This window comes from Haematobia irritans, chromosome 3 (assembly GCF_050003625.1).
Source record: "Haematobia irritans isolate KBUSLIRL chromosome 3, ASM5000362v1, whole genome shotgun sequence".
Taxonomy (NCBI): Eukaryota; Metazoa; Arthropoda; class Insecta; order Diptera; family Muscidae; genus Haematobia; species Haematobia irritans.
Genome location: NC_134399.1, coordinates 219,530,889 through 219,551,479, shown reverse-complemented (window position 1 = coordinate 219,551,479; position 20,591 = coordinate 219,530,889). Strand labels below are relative to the sequence as shown.

Genomic DNA, 20,591 nt, shown 5'->3' with positions numbered 1-20,591 from the left:
TAATTGATTTAATCAATTTGACTGAAGACAATACTCTTTCAAGACATGTTCTTGTCTTTAAAATATATCCCTCTCATGTGTACATTACATTTCTTTGTAAAATAATCATTAAAGTGATGCTAAATTTAACTTAATGTTATTGCAAAAGAAATTTAGGTTTAGTTACAGTTTATTTTTTTTTTTTTGAAGTTGTCCATAGTCCAATGCAATTTTCGTTATCTCAAGCAATCTTATAGGTATATTAAGTCTTTCTAATCAATCGAATTCTGTAATCTATAGCAAATTGATTTCGATAAAGCTCTAAACGAAAATAATTTACGAGGACCTTAAGTTAAAGAAAAGCTAAAACTCATTCATGTGTGCAGCCACTTTATCACAAAAATGTTATGTTTTTGTACATAGTCCCATCCACACATTAGGTTACCAAATTAAATGACAACAAAATAAAGTTAATAAAAATTAAAATTAAATTTATTAATTTCTGAATTTTGAAATGATTTTTCCAAATCTATCAGAATTTTTCAAATGCATCAGAAAGTCTGTTTGTCAACCGTGGTTTTTGGTTATAAGCCATTTACGTTAGTATATAAAATTTTGACTTTTATTTTTACTCAAGTTCAAGTCAAAGTCGATTTTGTATAACTCAAAAATCGTCTATTCGATATTTTACATCAATCCGTTTTATATTCAGCCTTATTTCTGACTATTTCATTATTAAAGTGTGTAAAATTAAATTAAAACTAAATGAAAGGAATTTTAATAAAATTAATTTAAATAAAATTAAATGCATTCATTTCTGAATTCTGAAATCATTTTTGCGGTTTCGTCAATTTCTTAATGCTTCATAAATTGTATTCGTCGGTCTTTTGAGATCATTTCTTAATTACGTTAATTCTGATTTCTCGTTAAGTTTTATTCTTGCACAATTTTAAATTTCTTTTAAATAAATCTATTTAAATTTCCACACAATTTAAACATGGAAAAGTAAAATGTAGTCGATATAAAAAAATCCCAGCTCTTGTTAGCTTGAAGGCACATATGCATTCACATTTATATGCAGCAAAAAAAAAAAAAAATAACTATTCCATGTTGATTTTTATACGTATGCGAATACATGACTATAAATTCCAATATTGTTGCTAGCGTGAGCACAAAAAACAAAACAACAAATTCTCACACTCACAACAACATTGACATTAACTTTATAGGGAAAGAAAAGCAGTGGAAAAAAACAAACAAACAAACAAATATTCAACAATAATAGCACAGAAAAAAACATAAACAAATAGCAAAAATAGAAATAATAAAATCATTGTATACACTACTACTGCATACACCTCTACATTTAAATGTGAAAGGATGCATGTATGTATAGTGATTATATTCTGCATACACCACCCACTCACACTAATATAATTTGATTTAAATTTTGAATCAGGCAAACACTCTCACCAGTGATGATGCTCTTCGTATAACGACGATTGCATTGAATATTCGCGCTAGCTCATGGTGAACAGGAAACGGATATGCATGGCTGAGTAGTAGAGTAGAGGTGTAGCTGTGTGTTAGCATTGTAGTACCTACATAGATATGTTATGTACGTGCATAAATGAATGCATGAGTAGATAAACAGCGACTAGTGGGTGTTCAGAATGAGAGAGAATAAAAGTTCGTGGGTGATGATGTAGATAGAAATTGTGTCTCCTCCCCCTCACTTCGGCCAAACACAAATATATTTGTTTATTTTTCATTCGAACATTTGAAAAACAGAAGTCCTGTAGTTTTATTTTTTGTTTTCGTTTTTTTTGCTTGCTTGCTTATGTCCTCTTTCATATAAATGCAAAATAATATTGGAGCAAAAAGAGTTTCCCCCCTAACTTGGAGAAAGGAAAAAAAAACAAAGAATGCCAGTGAATGCCAATAGAAAAAAATGAATTTAAATAAAAATAACCATTTCAACATATGTGTACATAGCTATGTAGGTTTGTTCTCGCCAAATCACATTCTACTACAATGAGACAAATATAAAATGGCATATATGGCCATTGGCCATTGCCATATTCAAATGGATTCTGTTCAATTTTTTTTTCTATATTTCAGTGCTTATTCTGGTGAATACCTATGTGTGGTATATGTATATGAGGTTTAACTGTGAAAAAATATGGAATCAGTTAGAAAAAGTAAATAACAAAAAAAATTATGTGACGGACAAGAGCACAGTGGAAGATATTACGAAAAGTTTGCTTAAATGAGTTCCTAGAAATAAAAGAACACACCAAAATGTTTTTTTTTTGATTCAATCACGAAATTAATTAATCCAATTAATGTTTTAATTGAAATGTCTTCAATCACGAAAATGATAGTATTTCACAGCTTTAATTGGGCAAAAAAAAAAAACACTTGAATTAAAAAATAATTGATTTCATTAACAAATTTCCATTAATTTTTTAATTGATTAAAAAGTTAATTTTGATTGCAAACCCCAAATAATTTTTTAAATTAATTTTTAAAAATGTAACTATTTTCAATTACGTTCTTAACTGACTTGGTGTATTTAGTTTGATTAAAAAATTGATTTTTGAAATAAATTTTGAATTAAAAAAATTTTCCATAGTTTCTCATACCCTCAACCGTAGGATGTAATACATCGAATATTGTAACACATCGAAATATTGCTCTAAGACCCCATAAAGTATATATATTCTGGGTCGTGGTGAAATTCTGAGTCGATCTGAGCATGTCCGTCCGCCCGAAATCACGCTAACTTCCGAACGAAACAAGCTATCGACTTGAAACTTGGCACAAGTAGTTGCTATTGATGTAGGTCGGATGGTATTGCAAATGGGCCACATCGGTCCACTTTTACGTATAGCCCCCATATAAAGGGACCCCCAAATTTGGCTTGCCGATCCTCTAAAAGAAGCAAATTTCATCCGATCCGGCTGAAATTTTGTACATGGTGTTAGTATATGGTCTCTAATAACCATGCAAAAATTGGTCCACATCGGTCCATAATTATATATAGCCCCCATATAAACCGATCCCCCGATTTGGCTTGCAGACCCTCTAAGAGAAGCAAATTTCATCCGATCCGGCTGGAATTTTGTACATGGTGTTAGCATATGGTCTCTAATGGCCATGCAAAAATTGGTCGAAATCGTTCAATAATTATATATCCCCCATATAAACCGATCACCAGATTTGACCTCCGGAGCCTCTTCGAAGACCAAAGTTCATCTGATTCAGTTGATATTTGGTACGTGGTGTTAATATATGGCCTCAAACACCCATTCAAATATTGGTCGAAATCGGTCCATAATTATATATAACCCCCATATAAACCGATCCCCAGATTTGACCTCCGAAGCCCCTTGGAAGAGCAAAATTCATCCGGTTCGGTTGAAATTTGGTACGTGATGTTAGTATATGGTATCCAACAACCATGCAGGAATTGGTTCATATCAGTCCATAATTATATATAACCCCCATATAAACTGATCCCCAGATTTGACCTCCAGTGCCTTATGGAGAAGCAAAATTCATCCGATCTGGTTGAAATTTGGTACGTGGTGGTAGTATATGATATTTAACAACCATGGCAAAAGTGGTCAATATCAGTCCATAATCATATATAGCCCCCATATAAACCGATCCCGAGATTTGGTTTTGGAGTCTCTTGGAGGAGCAAATTTCATCCGTGTCAGTTGAAATTTGATACATTGTGCTAGTATATGGCGGTTAACAACCATGCCTAACTAGGTCCACATCCGTTATATATAGCCCTCAGATAAATCGATCGCCAATCACACAAAAATTGGTCCATATCAAGTTCATAATTGTATATAGTCCCCATATAAGCGACCCCCATATTTCAATTCTGGCTCCCTACGTACCGTGCAAAAGTCCATATCGATTCGTAATTATTTGTAGACTTACCTACACATACCTTTTTTGTCTAATATATATCACGTATGGACTAACTTACAATTTAGAAAACGATTTAAGATACCACAACCCAAGTAATTCGATTGTGGATGACATTCTTTCGTAGAAGTTTCAACGCTATCCATGGTGGAGGGTACATAAGTTTCTGGCCTGGCCGAACTTACGGTCATATATACTTGTTTTTTTTTTTGTTAACTGACTTAGTCTTCCGAGATGATTTGATATCAATTAAATTTTTAATTTAAAATTTAAAAATGTTCAATCATTGACTTTATTAACTTAATGTTTCCGTCTTGATTAAAAAGTTACAATTATCAATTAATTTATTAATTGAAAAATAATATTTTTTATTTGTAAATAAATGTAACAGAGCTGCCTCTTACAAAACTCTTATTATTCAATGAATTCCCTTCGTATTTTCCCTTTAGTATCTGTCATATAAATTTATAACAAAGGCTTTCCAATAGGAGGTGTTAGTTTGTAATTCAAAGAAAAAGTTAATTCTTTGAGACAAATGATTGGATGGTCATTTAATAATAAATAGCAAAATATATGGCTTACAATGAAAAGCAAATTTAGTTTAATTAAAAAAGTCTTTATCAGCTAAATTACCACATAGCCATCATATCCTTTTCATAAAATTTTGTGGCGGCGCTATGTTATATCCTCATTAATTCTACCTTTGAGGTCTTGAATGGACGCTGGGCTGATGGAGGAGACCTTATCTTTCACCTGATCCTTTGGCTTCGCAAAAAAGTATTAAACCACAAGGTTTCTTTGGTTAATTGTGATTATCTCTTGCAGAGATAACACGAACCGTAAACTCCGAATTGATTTTGAAAATCTTTCAACAACATAAACTTAACAGTAATATCTTCTCAAAGACAATCAAAACCAGTAAGGAAAGTCTAAAGTCGGGCGGGGCCGACTATATTATACCCTGCACCACTTTGTAGATCTAAATTTTCGATACCATATCACATCCGTCAAATGTGTTGGGGGCTATATATATAAAGGTTTGTCCCAAATACATACATTTAAATATCACTCGATCTGGAAGAATTTGATAGACTTCTACAAAATCTATAGACTCAAAATTTAAGTCGGCTAATGCACTAGGGTGGAGCACAATATTATACCCTGCCGACTATATTATACCCTGCACCACTTTGTAGATCTAAATTTTCGATACCATATCACATCCGTCAAATGTGTTGGGGGCTATATATATAAAGGTTTGTCCCAAATACATACATTTAAATATCACTCGATCTGGAAGAATTTGATAGACTTCTACAAAATCTATAGACTCAAAATTTAAGTCGGCTAATGCACTAGGGTTGAGCACAATGTTAGTAAAAAAATATGGGAAACGTTTAAATCTGAAGCAATTTTAAGGAAACTTCGAAAAAGTTTATTTATGATTTTTCGCTCGATATATATGTGTTAGAAGTTTAGGAAAATTAGAGTCATTTTTACAACTTTTCGACTAAGCAGTGGCGATTTTAGAAGGAAAATGTTGGTATTTTGACCATTTTTGTCGAAATCAGAAAAACATATATATGGGAGCTATATCTAAATCTGAACCGATTTCAACCAAATTTGGCACGCATAGCTACAATGCTAATTCTACTCCCTGTGCAAAATTTCAACTAAATCGGAGTTAAAAATTGGTCTCTGTGGTCATATGAGTGTAAATCGGACGAAAGCTTTATATGGGAGATATATCCAAATCTGAACCGATTTCAAGCAAATTTGGCACGCATAGTTACAACGCTTATTCTACTCCATATGCAAAATTTCAACTAAATCGGAGCAAAAAATTGGCCTCTGTGGGCAAATGAGTGTAAATCGGGCGAAAGCTATATATGGGAGCTATATCTAAATCTGAACCGATTTGGCTGATATTTTGCAAGTTTTTCGAGACTCATAAAATATTCGGATGTACGGAATTTGAGGAAGATCGGTTGATATACACGCCAATTATGACCAAATCGGTGAAAAATATATATATGGCAGCTATATCTAAATCTGAACCGATTTTTTCCAAAATCAATAGGGATCGTCTTTGAGCCGAAACAGGACCCTATACCAAATTTTAGGACAATCGGACTAAAACTGCGAGCTGTACTTTGCACACAAAAATACATCAACAGACAGACAGACAGACAGACAGACAGACGGACAGACAGACGGACATCGCTAAATCGACTCAGAATTTAATTCTAAGCCGATCCGTATACTAAAAGGTTGGTCTATGATTACTCCTTCTTGGCGTTACATACAAATGCACAAACTTATTATACCCTGTACCACAGTAGTGGTGAAGGGTATAAAAATTTCTATGTGTGCATTTGTATTATATATATATATATTGTTGGGTAATGATAGGTTTTAGTTTATACGTATATAAAAATTTTATTAAAAATATTTCACGTTAATAATTTATTTTATTTCCCACTGTCGTTTATCACAGAAAAAAAAAACTATAAAACTATGGCAATACGATCCAAAACGATGAAATGAAGCTAATTTAACCAGTTTTTGAATATTAAATATCCTTTAGATGACAGAAGTATACACGTAGTTTGTGTGAACATAAAACTTATTGGCCACGTACTGTTCCTATTCTAACAACATAGTGGACATGCATGCAATGTCATTTTCTCCTCAACTACTACATTTATCAGTTAATTTTATTCTATTCTTTTTTTATTATTTGTTGATTGGAAAACGGGCAATTATGAGACATAGATTTTTGTATGCACAAGGAGATAATATGAAAATCTATGTATTCAGTTCTCAACCTCAGATGATACCAAAGGTCTTCTTTCTAACCAGATCTGCAATGACACTGGGATATTTTCTGTCCATCATCCCGGTTTTCCTCATACGAGATACAGAAATATCAAAAATAACATCACTCTAATAAAAATGGAAGCAACGGTAAATATCCATAGGAAGGATAGGAAGGGTTTGAAGATTAAAACAAAAAAATTATTGAAACAAAATAAAGTTTTCTCTTTTTGCATGTCAAAGTAAAATTAATTTTTTTTTAAATATATGCCTCTATTTTAATATGGACATATCTTTTTTATATCCAAATTTTCAAAACTTAAATTTATATCATTTTCCCCTTTGCAATGAACTCAATGAAATCAGGACGAATTGATTTTATCAATTTGACTGAAGAAGCTACTCTTCCAAGACATGTTCTTGTCTTTAATATATATCGCTCTCATGTGTGCGGCACATTTCTTTGTAAAAAATCACTCTAATAAAAATGGAAGCAAAGGTAAATATTCACAAGCAGAATCGGTTTTGAAAATTAAAACAAAAAAATTATTGATACAAAATAAAGTTTTCCTCCTTATGAAAGTCAAAGTAAAATTAAAATTTTTAAATATATACCTCTATTTTAATATTGGAATATCTTTTTTATATACAAATTTTCAAAACTTAAATTTATATCATTTTCCCCTTTGCAATGAACTCAATGAAATCAAGACGAATTGATTTTATCAATTTGACTGAAGAAACTACTTTTCCAAGACATGTTCTTGTCTTTAAAATATACGGCTGTCATGTGTGCAGCACATTTCTTTGTAAAAAATCACTCTAATAAAAATGGAAGCAAAGGTAAATATTCATAAACAGAATGGGTTTTGAAAATTAAAAGAAAAAAATTATTGATACAAAATAAAGTTTTCCTCCTTATGCAAGTCAAAGTAAAATTAAAATTTTTAAATATATGCCTCTATTTTAATATGAGCATATCTTGTTTATATACAAATTTTCAAAACTTAAATTTATATCATTTTCCCCTTCGCAATGAACTCGGCAAAACAAGACGAATTGATTTTATGAATTTGACTGAAGAAGCTACCCTTCCAAGACATGTTCTTGTCTTTAAAATATATCACTCTCATGTGTGCGGCACATTTCTTTGTAAAAAAAAAAAACAAATCGTTAAAGTGATACTTAATTTAGCTTATTTTTAATGCAAAAGAAATTTGGAATTATTTACAGTTTACTATTTTTTTTCGAAATTTTCCATAGTCCAACGCAATTTTTAAGTCTTTCTAATCAATCGAATCCTGAAATGTATAGCAAATTGATTTAGATATAGCTCCAAAAGACCTTTTGTTAAAGAAAAAGTAAAACTCTTTTATGTGTGCAGCCATTTTATCGCAAATATGAAGTGTTGGTGCACAGCCTCATCCACACTTTAGGTTAGGTTAGGTTGCAGCCCGATATATCAGGCTCACTTAGACTATTCAGTCCACTGGGGTGAACTTCTCTCTTATCACTGAGTGCTGCCCGATTTCATGTTAAGCTCAACGGACCTCCTTTTTGTAGCCGAGTCCGAACGGCGTTCCACATTGCAGTGAAACCACTTAGAGAAGCTTTGAAACCCTCAGAAATGTTACCAGCATTACTGAGGTGGGAAAATCCACCACTGAAAAACTTTTCGGTGTTCGTTCGAAGCAGGAATCGAACCCACGACCTTATGTATGCAAGGCGGGCATGCTAACCATTGTACTACGGTGGCTCCCATCCACACTTTAAGATACCACTTCCTTCATTTTTCCCTCACCAATCAATTTTTGGCCAATTCCAAAACTTAACTCAATGCTAAAATTATTTTTTCTTTAGCCGATTTTCCGACATTCCTACGTTCACATGTATAGTTTCTCATAAAAGCTATAAATTTTATCAAAATGTGAACCAGGGGTAATATATTTGATTCATTATTATCATACACATGCATGTGCTAAGGTTTGTTCCCTTCCATGCATAGCTATTCTTTGAATGTAGTGAAAAACCAAAAATCCCTGTTGGTCAAACCATTCAACTATTCATCATCTCATCATTGTTTTGTTATTGTCATTGTTATTTTTTATCTTGTTATCCTTACAACCAGACTGTCGTCCAGTTATCATGGAAACAAAAGATGACACTGATGGTCTTGTCCGTGAGTTGAAAGTTCAGTAAAAAATATGATATGAAATAAAAGATGTACAGAAATTTAAGCTTGATTATTAAATGTATTTAAAAATAAATCTTCCTACAACAATAAAGCCTAAAACAAAAAGCGAATTGATTTAATATAACTTTGTACAGTGTTTGTTTTATAGAAGTGTTTTCTTTGAGAAAACGGCAAAGAGGTTAGTGAGTGCAGCACTCTTTTACTTAGGTTTGTATTAAAACATTTTACGTAAATAAACGAAATAAAATAATAAATGTTAAAGATTTAAACTCCAGTATATTTCGGAACATAAATCAAATGAGGAAATTGATTTTGACTAGCTTCAAACAGAATATACTAGAAAGAGGTATATTCTTCAAGAAAAAGCAAATCGAATCTTTGTGTGCAATTTTCATGGGCAAATCTTAAGTAAACAATAAATAAAATGATAGTATTATAAATTTTACTTTTCCATTCCTGAAATAAAAGCTGAACTGATTTTGCCATATTAAAAATCGCTAGGGCCGTGTTGGAATATTTTATTTAAGCAGGCATAAAAAATGTTTATGTGTGCAGCATTTACTTTCAAACCCGGCAGCGAATTGTTTCCAACTAGTTCTTAATATACTATGCTTTAGAGTAACTTATCCTTCCAGGAAACATACATCTTATTTATGTGTGCAACTCTTATCTAAAAATAGTATAAGAATATATAAAAAAATACAATTTAATGAAAAATAAATATATTATTCTTAAATAAAATGCCGAATTGATTTCTCCAAATTTTGAATGCAGAGTACTTTATTGAAAAGTTTTCTTTTGGAAAACTATAAACTGGTATATGTGTGCAACACTTTTTGCATAAAAATTATTATTTTTGTTTTTTGACAAATATTTTAATTTTCTTCTCCCTGAACTTTCTCTCTTTAAGAAACCTATAATCAAGTTGATTAATTTTGTTTAATTAGGTGATTTAATTACAAAATATTTCTAGTTTGTATGATTTTTTATTTCCTTTTTTTCAAAATTTATTTTAATTTTTTGTAGAAAACGGAATGAAATACGAATCAATGTTTATAGGTGCGGGCCGTTACCTAGGAAATAACATCTTCCAACCAAGTCTTATATTTTCCAAATGAAATTTGAGACAAATTACTGCAAATTTCAACGCAATACTAAACTTAAAAAAAAAACATAAATGAGCCACAGGACAGAAATTTATTTATTAGGGAAATAGGATTTTTTTTTATTTTTTTGTTTACTCTTAGAACTAACTCTAAAAAAAGCCATATAGATTTTCTTAAGAAAAATAAACTAAACCACTGACATTTATATTTGTTTGTTAAATGTTCAAAAGCCACCATTTCCAGAATCCAAAAACAGGCTCATAAAAGTGCAAATCATTTGAAAACTCATAAAATTCGATATTAACCCACTTCACACAGTTGGAGATTGTTAACAGTCTTCCTGGCTTTTTACCATAGGGGAATCGCTGGGTTATACATTCACAAAAAAACACGAAGGCCTAAGTTTTTTGAATTTGGAAACTGAATGAAATCCAGAGATACACAAACAGGAATATTAAAACTATGTTTATCTCCAAATAATTATTGCCCATACATAACGACAAGAAATTTAGTCCATATAAATCTGCATAAAACGGTAAGAATTTTTTTTTGTAGCATATTAATGTTAGTGGTGAGGTATTCTTATATCCCTACAACAATTTTTATTGGCGATATCAGACTAATGTAGATATGATTTCCCACACATTATTAATTAAATGATATATTCTAATAAAAAGCATTACACTAAAAAAATCCAACTTACAAAAAAAAGTAAACCACTTACATGTGTGCAGCTCGTTTCGTTTTTTTATGAAGACTATATTAATGCATTTCTGGTTTTGAACTTATTTTTTAAGTATAAATTTTGGGAAATCCGTAAAACCAGTAAACGGATTGATATGACAACACCGAAAAGCCCTAATAAAAGCTCTTACCTTATACATTTACCAAATGTATGATAAGGTGATGTGTGCATTGTCCACAATATATATCTTAAAGTTTTATACAATAAAATTAATTTTTTTTTAAACATGTTACCAATTCCAGAAAAATACGTTATTGAAGCAGTAAACGAATTGATTTTAAATAATTATGGGTAGACGTTTTTTTCTAATGGTCTCAGTATTTCAAACCAAGTAAAGGCCTCCATGTGTGCACACTACAAAAAATATTTTTAAACATTTTGAGAAATCCCGAACAAATATATCCATCAACATTTATAGTACAATAATAAAAAGCTCTAATAGTGGATTTTCCTTATATATGTAGCAAATGTAAGGTGATTTCATGTATGTATTATCCAATATATATTTCTTCTAATTCTATTCAAATAAATTTCACTATATAAAAAAAACGAAAAATACGTTCCTGCAACAGTAAACGAATTGATTTTAGAAAATTATGGGTAGGTGGTGTTTTCCAATAGTCTCCGTATTTCAAAATAGGGAATGGATTTTATGTGTGCACAGGCATCCTTATTATAAACTTAGATCGATTCTTTTTACATTTTTCTTTTTTAATTTTTTCAAAAAATGTTAATGGATACTAATTTTCCAATGCTTTCACGAGCAAATCAAAAGAAAACATGTTACCAATTCCAGAAAAATGCTTTACTGAAACAGTAAACGAATTGATTTTAAATAATTATGGGTAGACGTTTTTTTCTAATGGTCTCAGTATTTCAAACCAAGTAAAGGCCTCCATGTGTGCACACTACAAAAAATATTTTTAAACATTTTGAGAAATCCCGAACAAATATATCCATCAACATTTATAGTACAATAATAAAAAGCTCTAATAGTGGATTTTCCTTATATATGTAGCAAATGTAAGGTGATTTCATGTATGTATTATCCAATATATATTTCTTCTAATTCTATTCAAATAAATTTCACTATATAAAAAAAACGAAAAATACGTTCCTGCAACAGTAAACGAATTGATTTTAGAAAATTATGGGTAGGTGGTGTTTTCCAATAGTCTCCGTATTTCAAAATAGGGAATGGATTTTATGTGTGCACAGGCATCCTTATTATAAACTTAGATCGATTCTTTTTACATTTTTCTTTTTTAATTTTTTCAAAAAATGTTAATGGATACTAATTTTCCAATGCTTTCACGAGCAAATCAAAAGTAAAAGTTTGAAAGTTTCAATTACCATAAAAAAATAATTTTGTAATATCCATCCAGGTAAATATTGAAAAATTTTCTATATTAAATTTTCATTATTTTTCAAGTAAATTGGCCCCATCAAAACTCATCAAATCCTGAAACACCAAATGAATTGTTTTAGAAAAATGGTTTCGCAAGAGTGTTTTACTATATTCTACACTTTTACTAAATAGTGGTCTATACCATGTGTGCAGTTGTATTTAATATCTCGGGAATTCAATAAGTATTTTTGTCTAAATTTAGTCATATTCGGGTAGAAACTATTATCACATTTACTATTTAATATATTTTGCAAAATTTATAACAAAAAACTCCTTTAAATAGTTCAAAATTGTTTTGTTTTATTTTTTTAATTTTTAAATTTAAAAGTTTTAATTCTTTTAAAGACTTTTCTGTTACCAACTTTACGACAAACCAATATTATTTTCTCTCCAGTTATTTTCTTCTAAATTTCCAATGAAAAAGTATTTATAAATTTCACAGTAAAATCAAAGAAACATACGCACAGCTCATCTCAAATTTTATGCCAGCAAATTAGTTATAAATCAAAATTCATTGAGCAAAACTGTCAAAATTTTGTTAAATTAAGAAGAAAACATTTAACTCACCACTGCAAATTCCCAGAGAAACTCAAGACGAAAGTGAAACATATGAAGCGTAGAAGAATGGACACCTTTTGCCCAGACAGACAATCTGACTGCTGTTAGTAGGCCTTCGCAACTCTTTTGCATCTGACCATTCATGGCTGATATTATAGTAGAATTTTGGCGCATATCGTAAAACGTAACACAACAGTTAAGCTCACCCATGGCATTCAAAATTTTATGGGTAAATTTAACATAAATTTTCAACACCGCAACCGCCACCAAAGACCAACAAAGCGATGTCATTAACTCCAGCATCTCCCTGTCAGCAAACGTGTCCTGTATGCAAAATTTGTGTTTTTTTTTGTTAGAGATTTCTTGACCCTCGACCAAAGAAACTGACACATGGGCTATTTGTCTGGTTGTAAACATGCTATGGTTGTGGTTTTATTCTTATTCTTAGGGATATGTTTTTGTGTTTTTTTTTTCTTCTCGATATCTTGGACCATGGACTTTTTAATAGTTTTTTTTCTCCTAGTGCCCATACCGTTTCAAGCGTGAGACCATTTAAAGCGGCATAACCCAAATCATCAAGATCGAAAAGAGATCATAAAAAATATTTTTATAATCTTACGAGCGTTGATGATGTGGATCATCATAAAAGTGCTATTACCGGTCATTCAGACGTTTAGCTTTCGTTTATGACCAAGCGAATGCGGTTGATTTTTGCCATTTATTTTTGTTGTTTTTGAGCATTTTTATTGTTTGGCAGTTAAGGAGAGTAACACCACAAAAAAAAAGCAAGAGAAAAACGAATTGACTAAATATATAAAATATTTAAATGTCATTGGGTGGATATTAGAATTTATGCAATATGCCACAGGAACCACAAATTTTATTTCAGTTGTAATTCTCTTTTAAGAGTCTCAGGGGACAATTTGTAGACAACCAATAAAATTTTATATACTCGTATCATATGCAAACTTTAGCAAAATTTAAATGTCAAGTGTTTGCAGATTCATGATTGAGTGGAATGGATTTTCTTTCGAATAATTTAGCCACTAATATTTTAAATTTTATTGTATTCATAGGATTTTAACTGGTCAATACTACTATAGCGATCTATTGATTTTTAATATTTAAAAAATGGAATTTATTTTCTTTGCCAAAACAACATCTTCCATATATTTAATACATAAAAGAAAATAATTCAAAATTAATTTTATTACCTAAAAATCGTATCTTAAATCAAAGAATTTAAGAAAAACAAATTATATATATGTTTATCTACACTTTAAAATATTTGATTATTAGTTGTCCATAAAAAATAACATCTGGAATCTTAATCGAATTGCTACAGTATTATTGAGACAAACAGGTGTTGTAGTTTTACCTCAATTATCGTCCCTTGCTACTGGTGTCTGTGTGTGCATATTTATTATTATCGTTTTGCTGACAGCGTTTCAATTGCTTCTTAATTATTAATCATCATCCAAAATTACTATTTAAAACTTAAAATGAATTAAATCTTTTTTTCACAAATTTATTATTAAATTAAAACACTTTCCATATATGTATTTGAAAGCGTTTGCTCTCTCTAGTATCAAACGAATTGATAAACTTAAATGATACTTCCGAGGTTTTGTATCTTATTTTGCCCGGCAAAAATGACTGTCACATCAATGGTTTTGAATTTATTTTTAAAGTAAACATTTTGGGAAATATTGAACAAATACATCCATCAAACTGGTATATTCCAGAAAAATACATTCCTGAAGCAGTAAACGAATTGAATTTAAAAAATTATGGGCAGACGTTGTTTTCCAATGGTCTCAGTATTTCAAAACAAGCAAAGACCTCCATGTGTGCATATATATTTGTAAACATTATTTCTCAATTAGTAATCATCATCCAAAGTTACTATTTAAAATTAAAAATTAATTTAATTTTTTTTTACATATTTATTATTAACTTAAACCACTTTCCATATATGTTTTGAGTATTTGAAAACGTTTGCTCTCTTAAGTATCAAACGAATTGATAAAGGTTAAATGGTACTTCCGAGGTTTTGTATTTTATTTTGCCCGCTAAAAACTTGCTGAGGCATATATGTGTGCAAAACTATTGTTAGCTTATGGTGTTTTCTTTTCTGAAAAAAGTGCTTTGCCGTCATTTTGTCTGTACAGAATGCGCATTTTTAAAATGTTACCAGCAACCTAAAAAAATGCTATCATTTCAGCGGGCAGAAAAATTCAAAGAAGGAAACAGGGCAATCGCAGCACTCTCGTTTGTTGGCAGTGCTGAAAATGCCCGTAATTTGTCTCTATGCGTGGCACTATTTTCACAACAGAATTCTAAGCCTTTTCGCACTTTTGCCTGTTTTTTTTTAGAAAAGAACCTAAAAAGTACATTTTCCGGGCAAAATGCAAAAAAAGTGCACATTTTTTACAAGAAAAGAAAACGCCATTAGATGCTAAATTTGATGTCTTATAATGTAAAAAATATATAACATTTTCTTTTACATTTGCATGGATTAAAATAAAACTCTCTTCTTTCTATAAAATATTTTTGAAAGAATTGTATCTATACCTCATATAAAATGACTTCCTGAAACATTAAACCAATTGATATATAATTTGTGACATCAGCAAGTACTGCGACTTGACTACGGCTATTACGAAGGGTTACAGACTTTCATGTGTGCGGCTGCCTATATCTGAAATTAGCATATAGTTACTGAAAAGCTACATTAAAAGAATGAAATTTTACACAAACGAAGTTTTCTTTTGACGCTAAGCATATAAAAAAAAAAAAAAAATGATGACAAACCATCGTTGCAACGCTTGTAATAAATACGGTTTTATTGGCTTGTTTCGTTTGTCTTATATTTCATTGTGGAGGAAACCAATTTTTATTTACGTGTACTATTACTTTCTATATTAGCAAACCTTATGTATGCCTACTCCAAATAATAACTTTAAAACACTAATACTAAGAATTAGTAAGAAAAAAAGTGGCATGATTTGCTATGGATACAAGCTAGGAGCAATTTAATAATAATATAATTCTTTATATTTTTATATATAATAATAAAAACTAATTGATATAGCTCCACCAATTCAAGCACTCACTTATGGTTGATTTGATGCGTTCGAAAATGTAATGGACATGCATGTGTGCAATACTCATCACTATTATTTCGATTATTTATTTTACGACAAAATCACGAATCTTTAAATTATTGTTTGCTGAATCTGAAAACGAATTGATACAGACTTCACATTAGTAGCATATGTTTTTATTCCTATTTTGTAAAACCAAAATAAATAATATGTGTATGTGTGCAGAAAATACAATTACTGAGTACTTTAGCAACGATGTTGTCCCTTATAGCAGCATCTACTACATAAGAAATCTATTCCTGAATCATTAAACGAATTGATACTAAATTTATTTTGCTGAATATATTATAAATAATCTACTGCTTGCCTAATAGTTAAAACATATATATGTAAAGATATATAGTCGAGTTTATAGCAAAACTCTTTTTTTGGCAATGAAATGGACTGGAAACTATATGAATTGCCAATTTTTTTACTTGGAATTATTTTTCGTAATTAATTTGATAAACCAACCATATTCCTCTGACTTCTTATAAAAAATTATACGTAATAAATATCCTATATTTTAAAAATCAACTAACCTTGAGGAAGGCAATCAATGTAAATTGTGAAATCTTAAAAAAAAAAGATAAATATCTCAAAATAAAAAAAAATATTTTGCTTTATAAAAGACTCTATAAAATAATATTTTTTAGAAGAGAGTATATGTTCACAACATCAATATATCAAAAAATAAATACTATACCATATTTATATATAAAAAAAAATATATCGCTAATACTTTAGCTTCCTTATCTTCTATTCAACAGGTTTGGTTTCAAAACAAACGCTCGAAGGAACGTCGCATGAAACAAATCACCAGTATGGGTCGACCACCATTCTTTGGCGGAGCGCGAAAAATGCGAGGATTCCCCATGAATCTATCACCTGGTATGGATGATGGTCCCGGTTTCCCATATTTTGCTGCCGAAGGCAAATTTGAATTTGGCTATGGCCCCCATTTTCATCCTCACGATGGACCCTTCTTCCCCGGCCATCCTGGAGGACCTATGCCTTTCAATGCACCAGGTTAGTAACAGATTTCCCACTTCAATGAGAACAACTAAAACATATTAACCCCATTTTTAATAACAGCTATTGTACCTTTTGTAGGTGGACCAATGGATCATACGGGACCGATACCTATGGTCAATGAATTTGGCCTAACACCTGAATCAAATTTCCTTAGTCAAACTGGTGGGCCTCCCATGAATATACAATCAGCGAGCGGACCACAACCACCTCCGGAACATTTACTAGCCGCACAGCAACAGCAGCAGCAACAACAGCAAGCTCAACAACAATCCCAGCAACAGAATGGCCCGCGTTCAGCATCACCGGAATTTATGTCGGCGGGGAATTTCAGTGAACCTCAAAATATGCAAAATGAAACGCTTGTTTGGTAATATTCAAAAGAGTTGGCAACACGGTTGCTGTTTTTGAAAACATTGGCTGAATACCAGCATCAGCAAGAGGAGGATTGAGGCGATATACAGAGAGAGAGAGAGAGAGAGAGAGAGAACGAGAGTTAAAATTGGGACCTTATTCTTATAGTAAAAACAAACAGGCTTATTCAAATATAGATCTTGAAAAATATGATTTGAGATCATTATGGCCGCGGTCCAAAGTCCAAAATCAACTCAAAACTACAACAACCACAACAATTAATGGCTGCTTAAATTTTGATATTATTGTGCTGAAGTGCAACTAAAAATTAAACAAAAAACTTAAAATTACAGTAACACTCAAAAAACAAAAACAACCACATTCATTTTTTTAAGAAAATGACCGATTTAAATAAATTGAAACAATTGTAAATTGAATTTATATAAATATTTATTTATTTACCATTTAAACACAATCTACCTATCATGTATGTATCAATGTCTGTGTGTAACAAAGATGAAACAAGAAAAACAAAACAAAAATCCCAACCACATAAAATTCCAGATTTTCACAAAAAATAAAATTATCTAGAAAATCCAAAACATATTAGGGCAAAATTCTATGGTAAGATGTTAATAACATATTATGTTTTTATTATTAATTGGTTCCAAATTATGATGATTATCGGAAATATTAAATTCCAAAATTTTAATCATTTTTAAATATTTTAAAAAATTCTAAAAATTGTGTAAACTAAAAACTAAGGGAAAGTTTAAGAAATGTTAATTAAAAAAAATTAAATTAAAAAAAACAATCCTTACAAAAAAATGTAAATTATTTGAATTGATTAAATTAATTTATAATTTTTTGCAAATATTAATTATTTTTAAAATATAAATAATTTAAAGCCTTCTGAAAATTGTATTTTTTAAATAAAAAACTTTAAATTTTATTAAAACAAAAATCTGAAATAAAATTAAAATAATCTGAAATTGATTAAATTAATTATTAATTCTGCGGAAAAATTAATTTTCTGAAACATTTTAATTTTTTTTTAATAAAAAACAAAAACAATCCTTAAAAAATTTTGAATAATTTGAATTGATAAAATTAATTATTAATTTTTCGCAAATATTAATTAATTTTAAAATATAAATAATTAAAGCCTTCTAAAAATTTTATTTTTTAAATAAAAAATTTAAATTTTATTAAATCAAAAATGTGAAATAAAATTAAAATTAATTATTAATTTTTCGCAAATATTAATTATTTTTCAAATATAGATTATCCAAACCCTTCTAAAAATTTTATTTCTAAATAAAAAACTTTAAATTTTATTAAAACAAAAATCTGAAATAAAATTAAAATAATCTGAAATTGATTAAATTAATTAATAATTTTGCGGAAAAATTAATTTTCTGAAACATTTTATTTTAAATTAATTATTAATTTTTCGCAAATATTAATTATTTTTCAAATATAAATTATCCAAAGCCTTCTAAAAATTTTATTTCTAAATAAAAAACTTTAAATTTTATTAAAACAAAAATCTGAAATAAAACTAAAATAATCTGAAATTGATTAAAATAATTAATAATTTTGCGGAAAAATTAATTTTCTGAAACATTTTAATTTTTTTTGTAAATAAAAAATAAAAACAATCCTTAAAAAAATTGGAATAATTTGAATTGATTAAATTAATTATTAATTCTTCGCAAATATTAATTATTTTTAAAATATAAATAATTTAAAGCCTTCTAAAAATTTTATTTTTCAAATAAAAAAAATTAAATGTTATTAAAACAGAAATCTGAAATAAAATTAAAATAATCTGAAATTGATTAAATTAATTATTAATTTTGCGGAAAAATTAATTTTCTGAATTTTATTCTAAAAAAATTTTAAAATGTTAAAAAAGAAAATTTTATTAAAAAAATCTTATATTAAAATAATCTGAAATCGATTAAATTATTTATTAATTTTTTCGAAAATATTAGCTATTCTTTTTAATTGTTTTTAACATTTAAAAATTTTAACACTTTCTTAAAATGTTCATTTTATAAAATAACAATGGAGGCATTTTTTAAAAAAGTTTCAGAAAAATTAATTTAAAAAAAATAACTTAAATTTTATTAAAAAACATAAATTCCACATTTTAAAAATTATATTTTATAAAATACAAATTAACGCAAATTTTGTAAAAACCAAGTCCCAGAAAATTTAATTTTAAAATAACTTAAATGTTATTAAAAAACTGAAATAAAATTAAAACGATTTGGAATTGATTAACTTGATTGTTAATTTTTGTTAATTAATAATTTTTTAATTATTAATTCATTAAATTAATTAATAATTTTTCACAATTGTTTTTCCAAAATAATTTTTAAAATTTAAAAATTTTGTTTTATAAAATCGAAACGAAGGCAAATTAAAAAAAAAAAAAAACTTTTATTAAAAATAATTAAAAAGATTCTTAATTTTATTTCGAACACACTAATGTAATTTGGAATTGATTAAATAATTTTTAAACAATGTGTTAAAGATGTCTGGGAGAGCCCGAAAAAAATTGCTCAAATATATAAAAATGTGGAATGAGTATTTGTAAAAAAAAGTTTTGAATTTTATGTTACTACTAGTTCTCTTTAAGCATTTTATAACCACTTAATTTAAAATTGATTTATAATCCCTCCCAAAAAAAAGATTATATTATTAATGTTTAAAAAATCTATGTTGTTAAACAACATTTTTTTTGGTTTTTTTCTTTTTTTGTTTCCCCCTCTCTTATATACATAGCTCCTCTCATTGTTAAAATTTTTGTTATGTACATTAAAACTTTGTTTAAAAAAATATTTTCTGATCTAGGGAAAAGTATATTTTCAGAGATTTTTTTTGTAACACTTATTTAATTTAAATCCCTCACAGTTATGTATAAAAAAAATCAGAAAATTATCTTTATTGCAAATGCAAACTTTAAATGAAAAACTTTAACCCCCCACGCCCCTCATCAACCCTAAAATGTGTAATGCTGCATGAATGTATGAATGACGATGCAAATAGACATCTAAATCTATATATACAACTATTTAAATAAATAATTATTAAAATAATAAATTAATTCATATATTAATAATAATAGAAAAAAAAACAACACAACCCTCCTTGTATAAAGTTTAACCACACAAATATAAAAAAAAACACACATGAAAACCCCAAACTTTAGTGTTAGACTAGTCTGTAAGCCATTATTACTATTATAATATAATAAAATAAGATGATGCTGAGGAAGTTGAAGTAAATAATTAAAAAC

The 20,591-nt window shown here is 28.9% G+C and overlaps 1 protein-coding gene across 2 annotated transcripts in view; it reads left to right on the top strand.

Moving 5' to 3' along the window:
- The window catches only part of Lim1 (LIM homeobox 1), a 210,731-nt gene extending 192,736 nt beyond the window's left edge, over positions 1-17,995 (top strand). The window contains exons 6-7 of one of the 2 annotated variants that reach the window (XM_075302961.1): positions 16,669-16,927; positions 17,012-17,995. In XM_075302961.1, the coding sequence (XP_075159076.1) occupies positions 16,669-16,927; positions 17,012-17,304 (552 nt within the window). In that variant the 3' untranslated portion in view covers positions 17,305-17,995. Of the gene's footprint in view, positions 1-16,668; positions 16,928-16,993 lie in introns of both variants that reach the window. The other variant, XM_075302963.1, reaches the window with a different exon arrangement.
- The last annotated feature ends 2,596 nt before the right edge of the window (positions 17,996-20,591 follow it).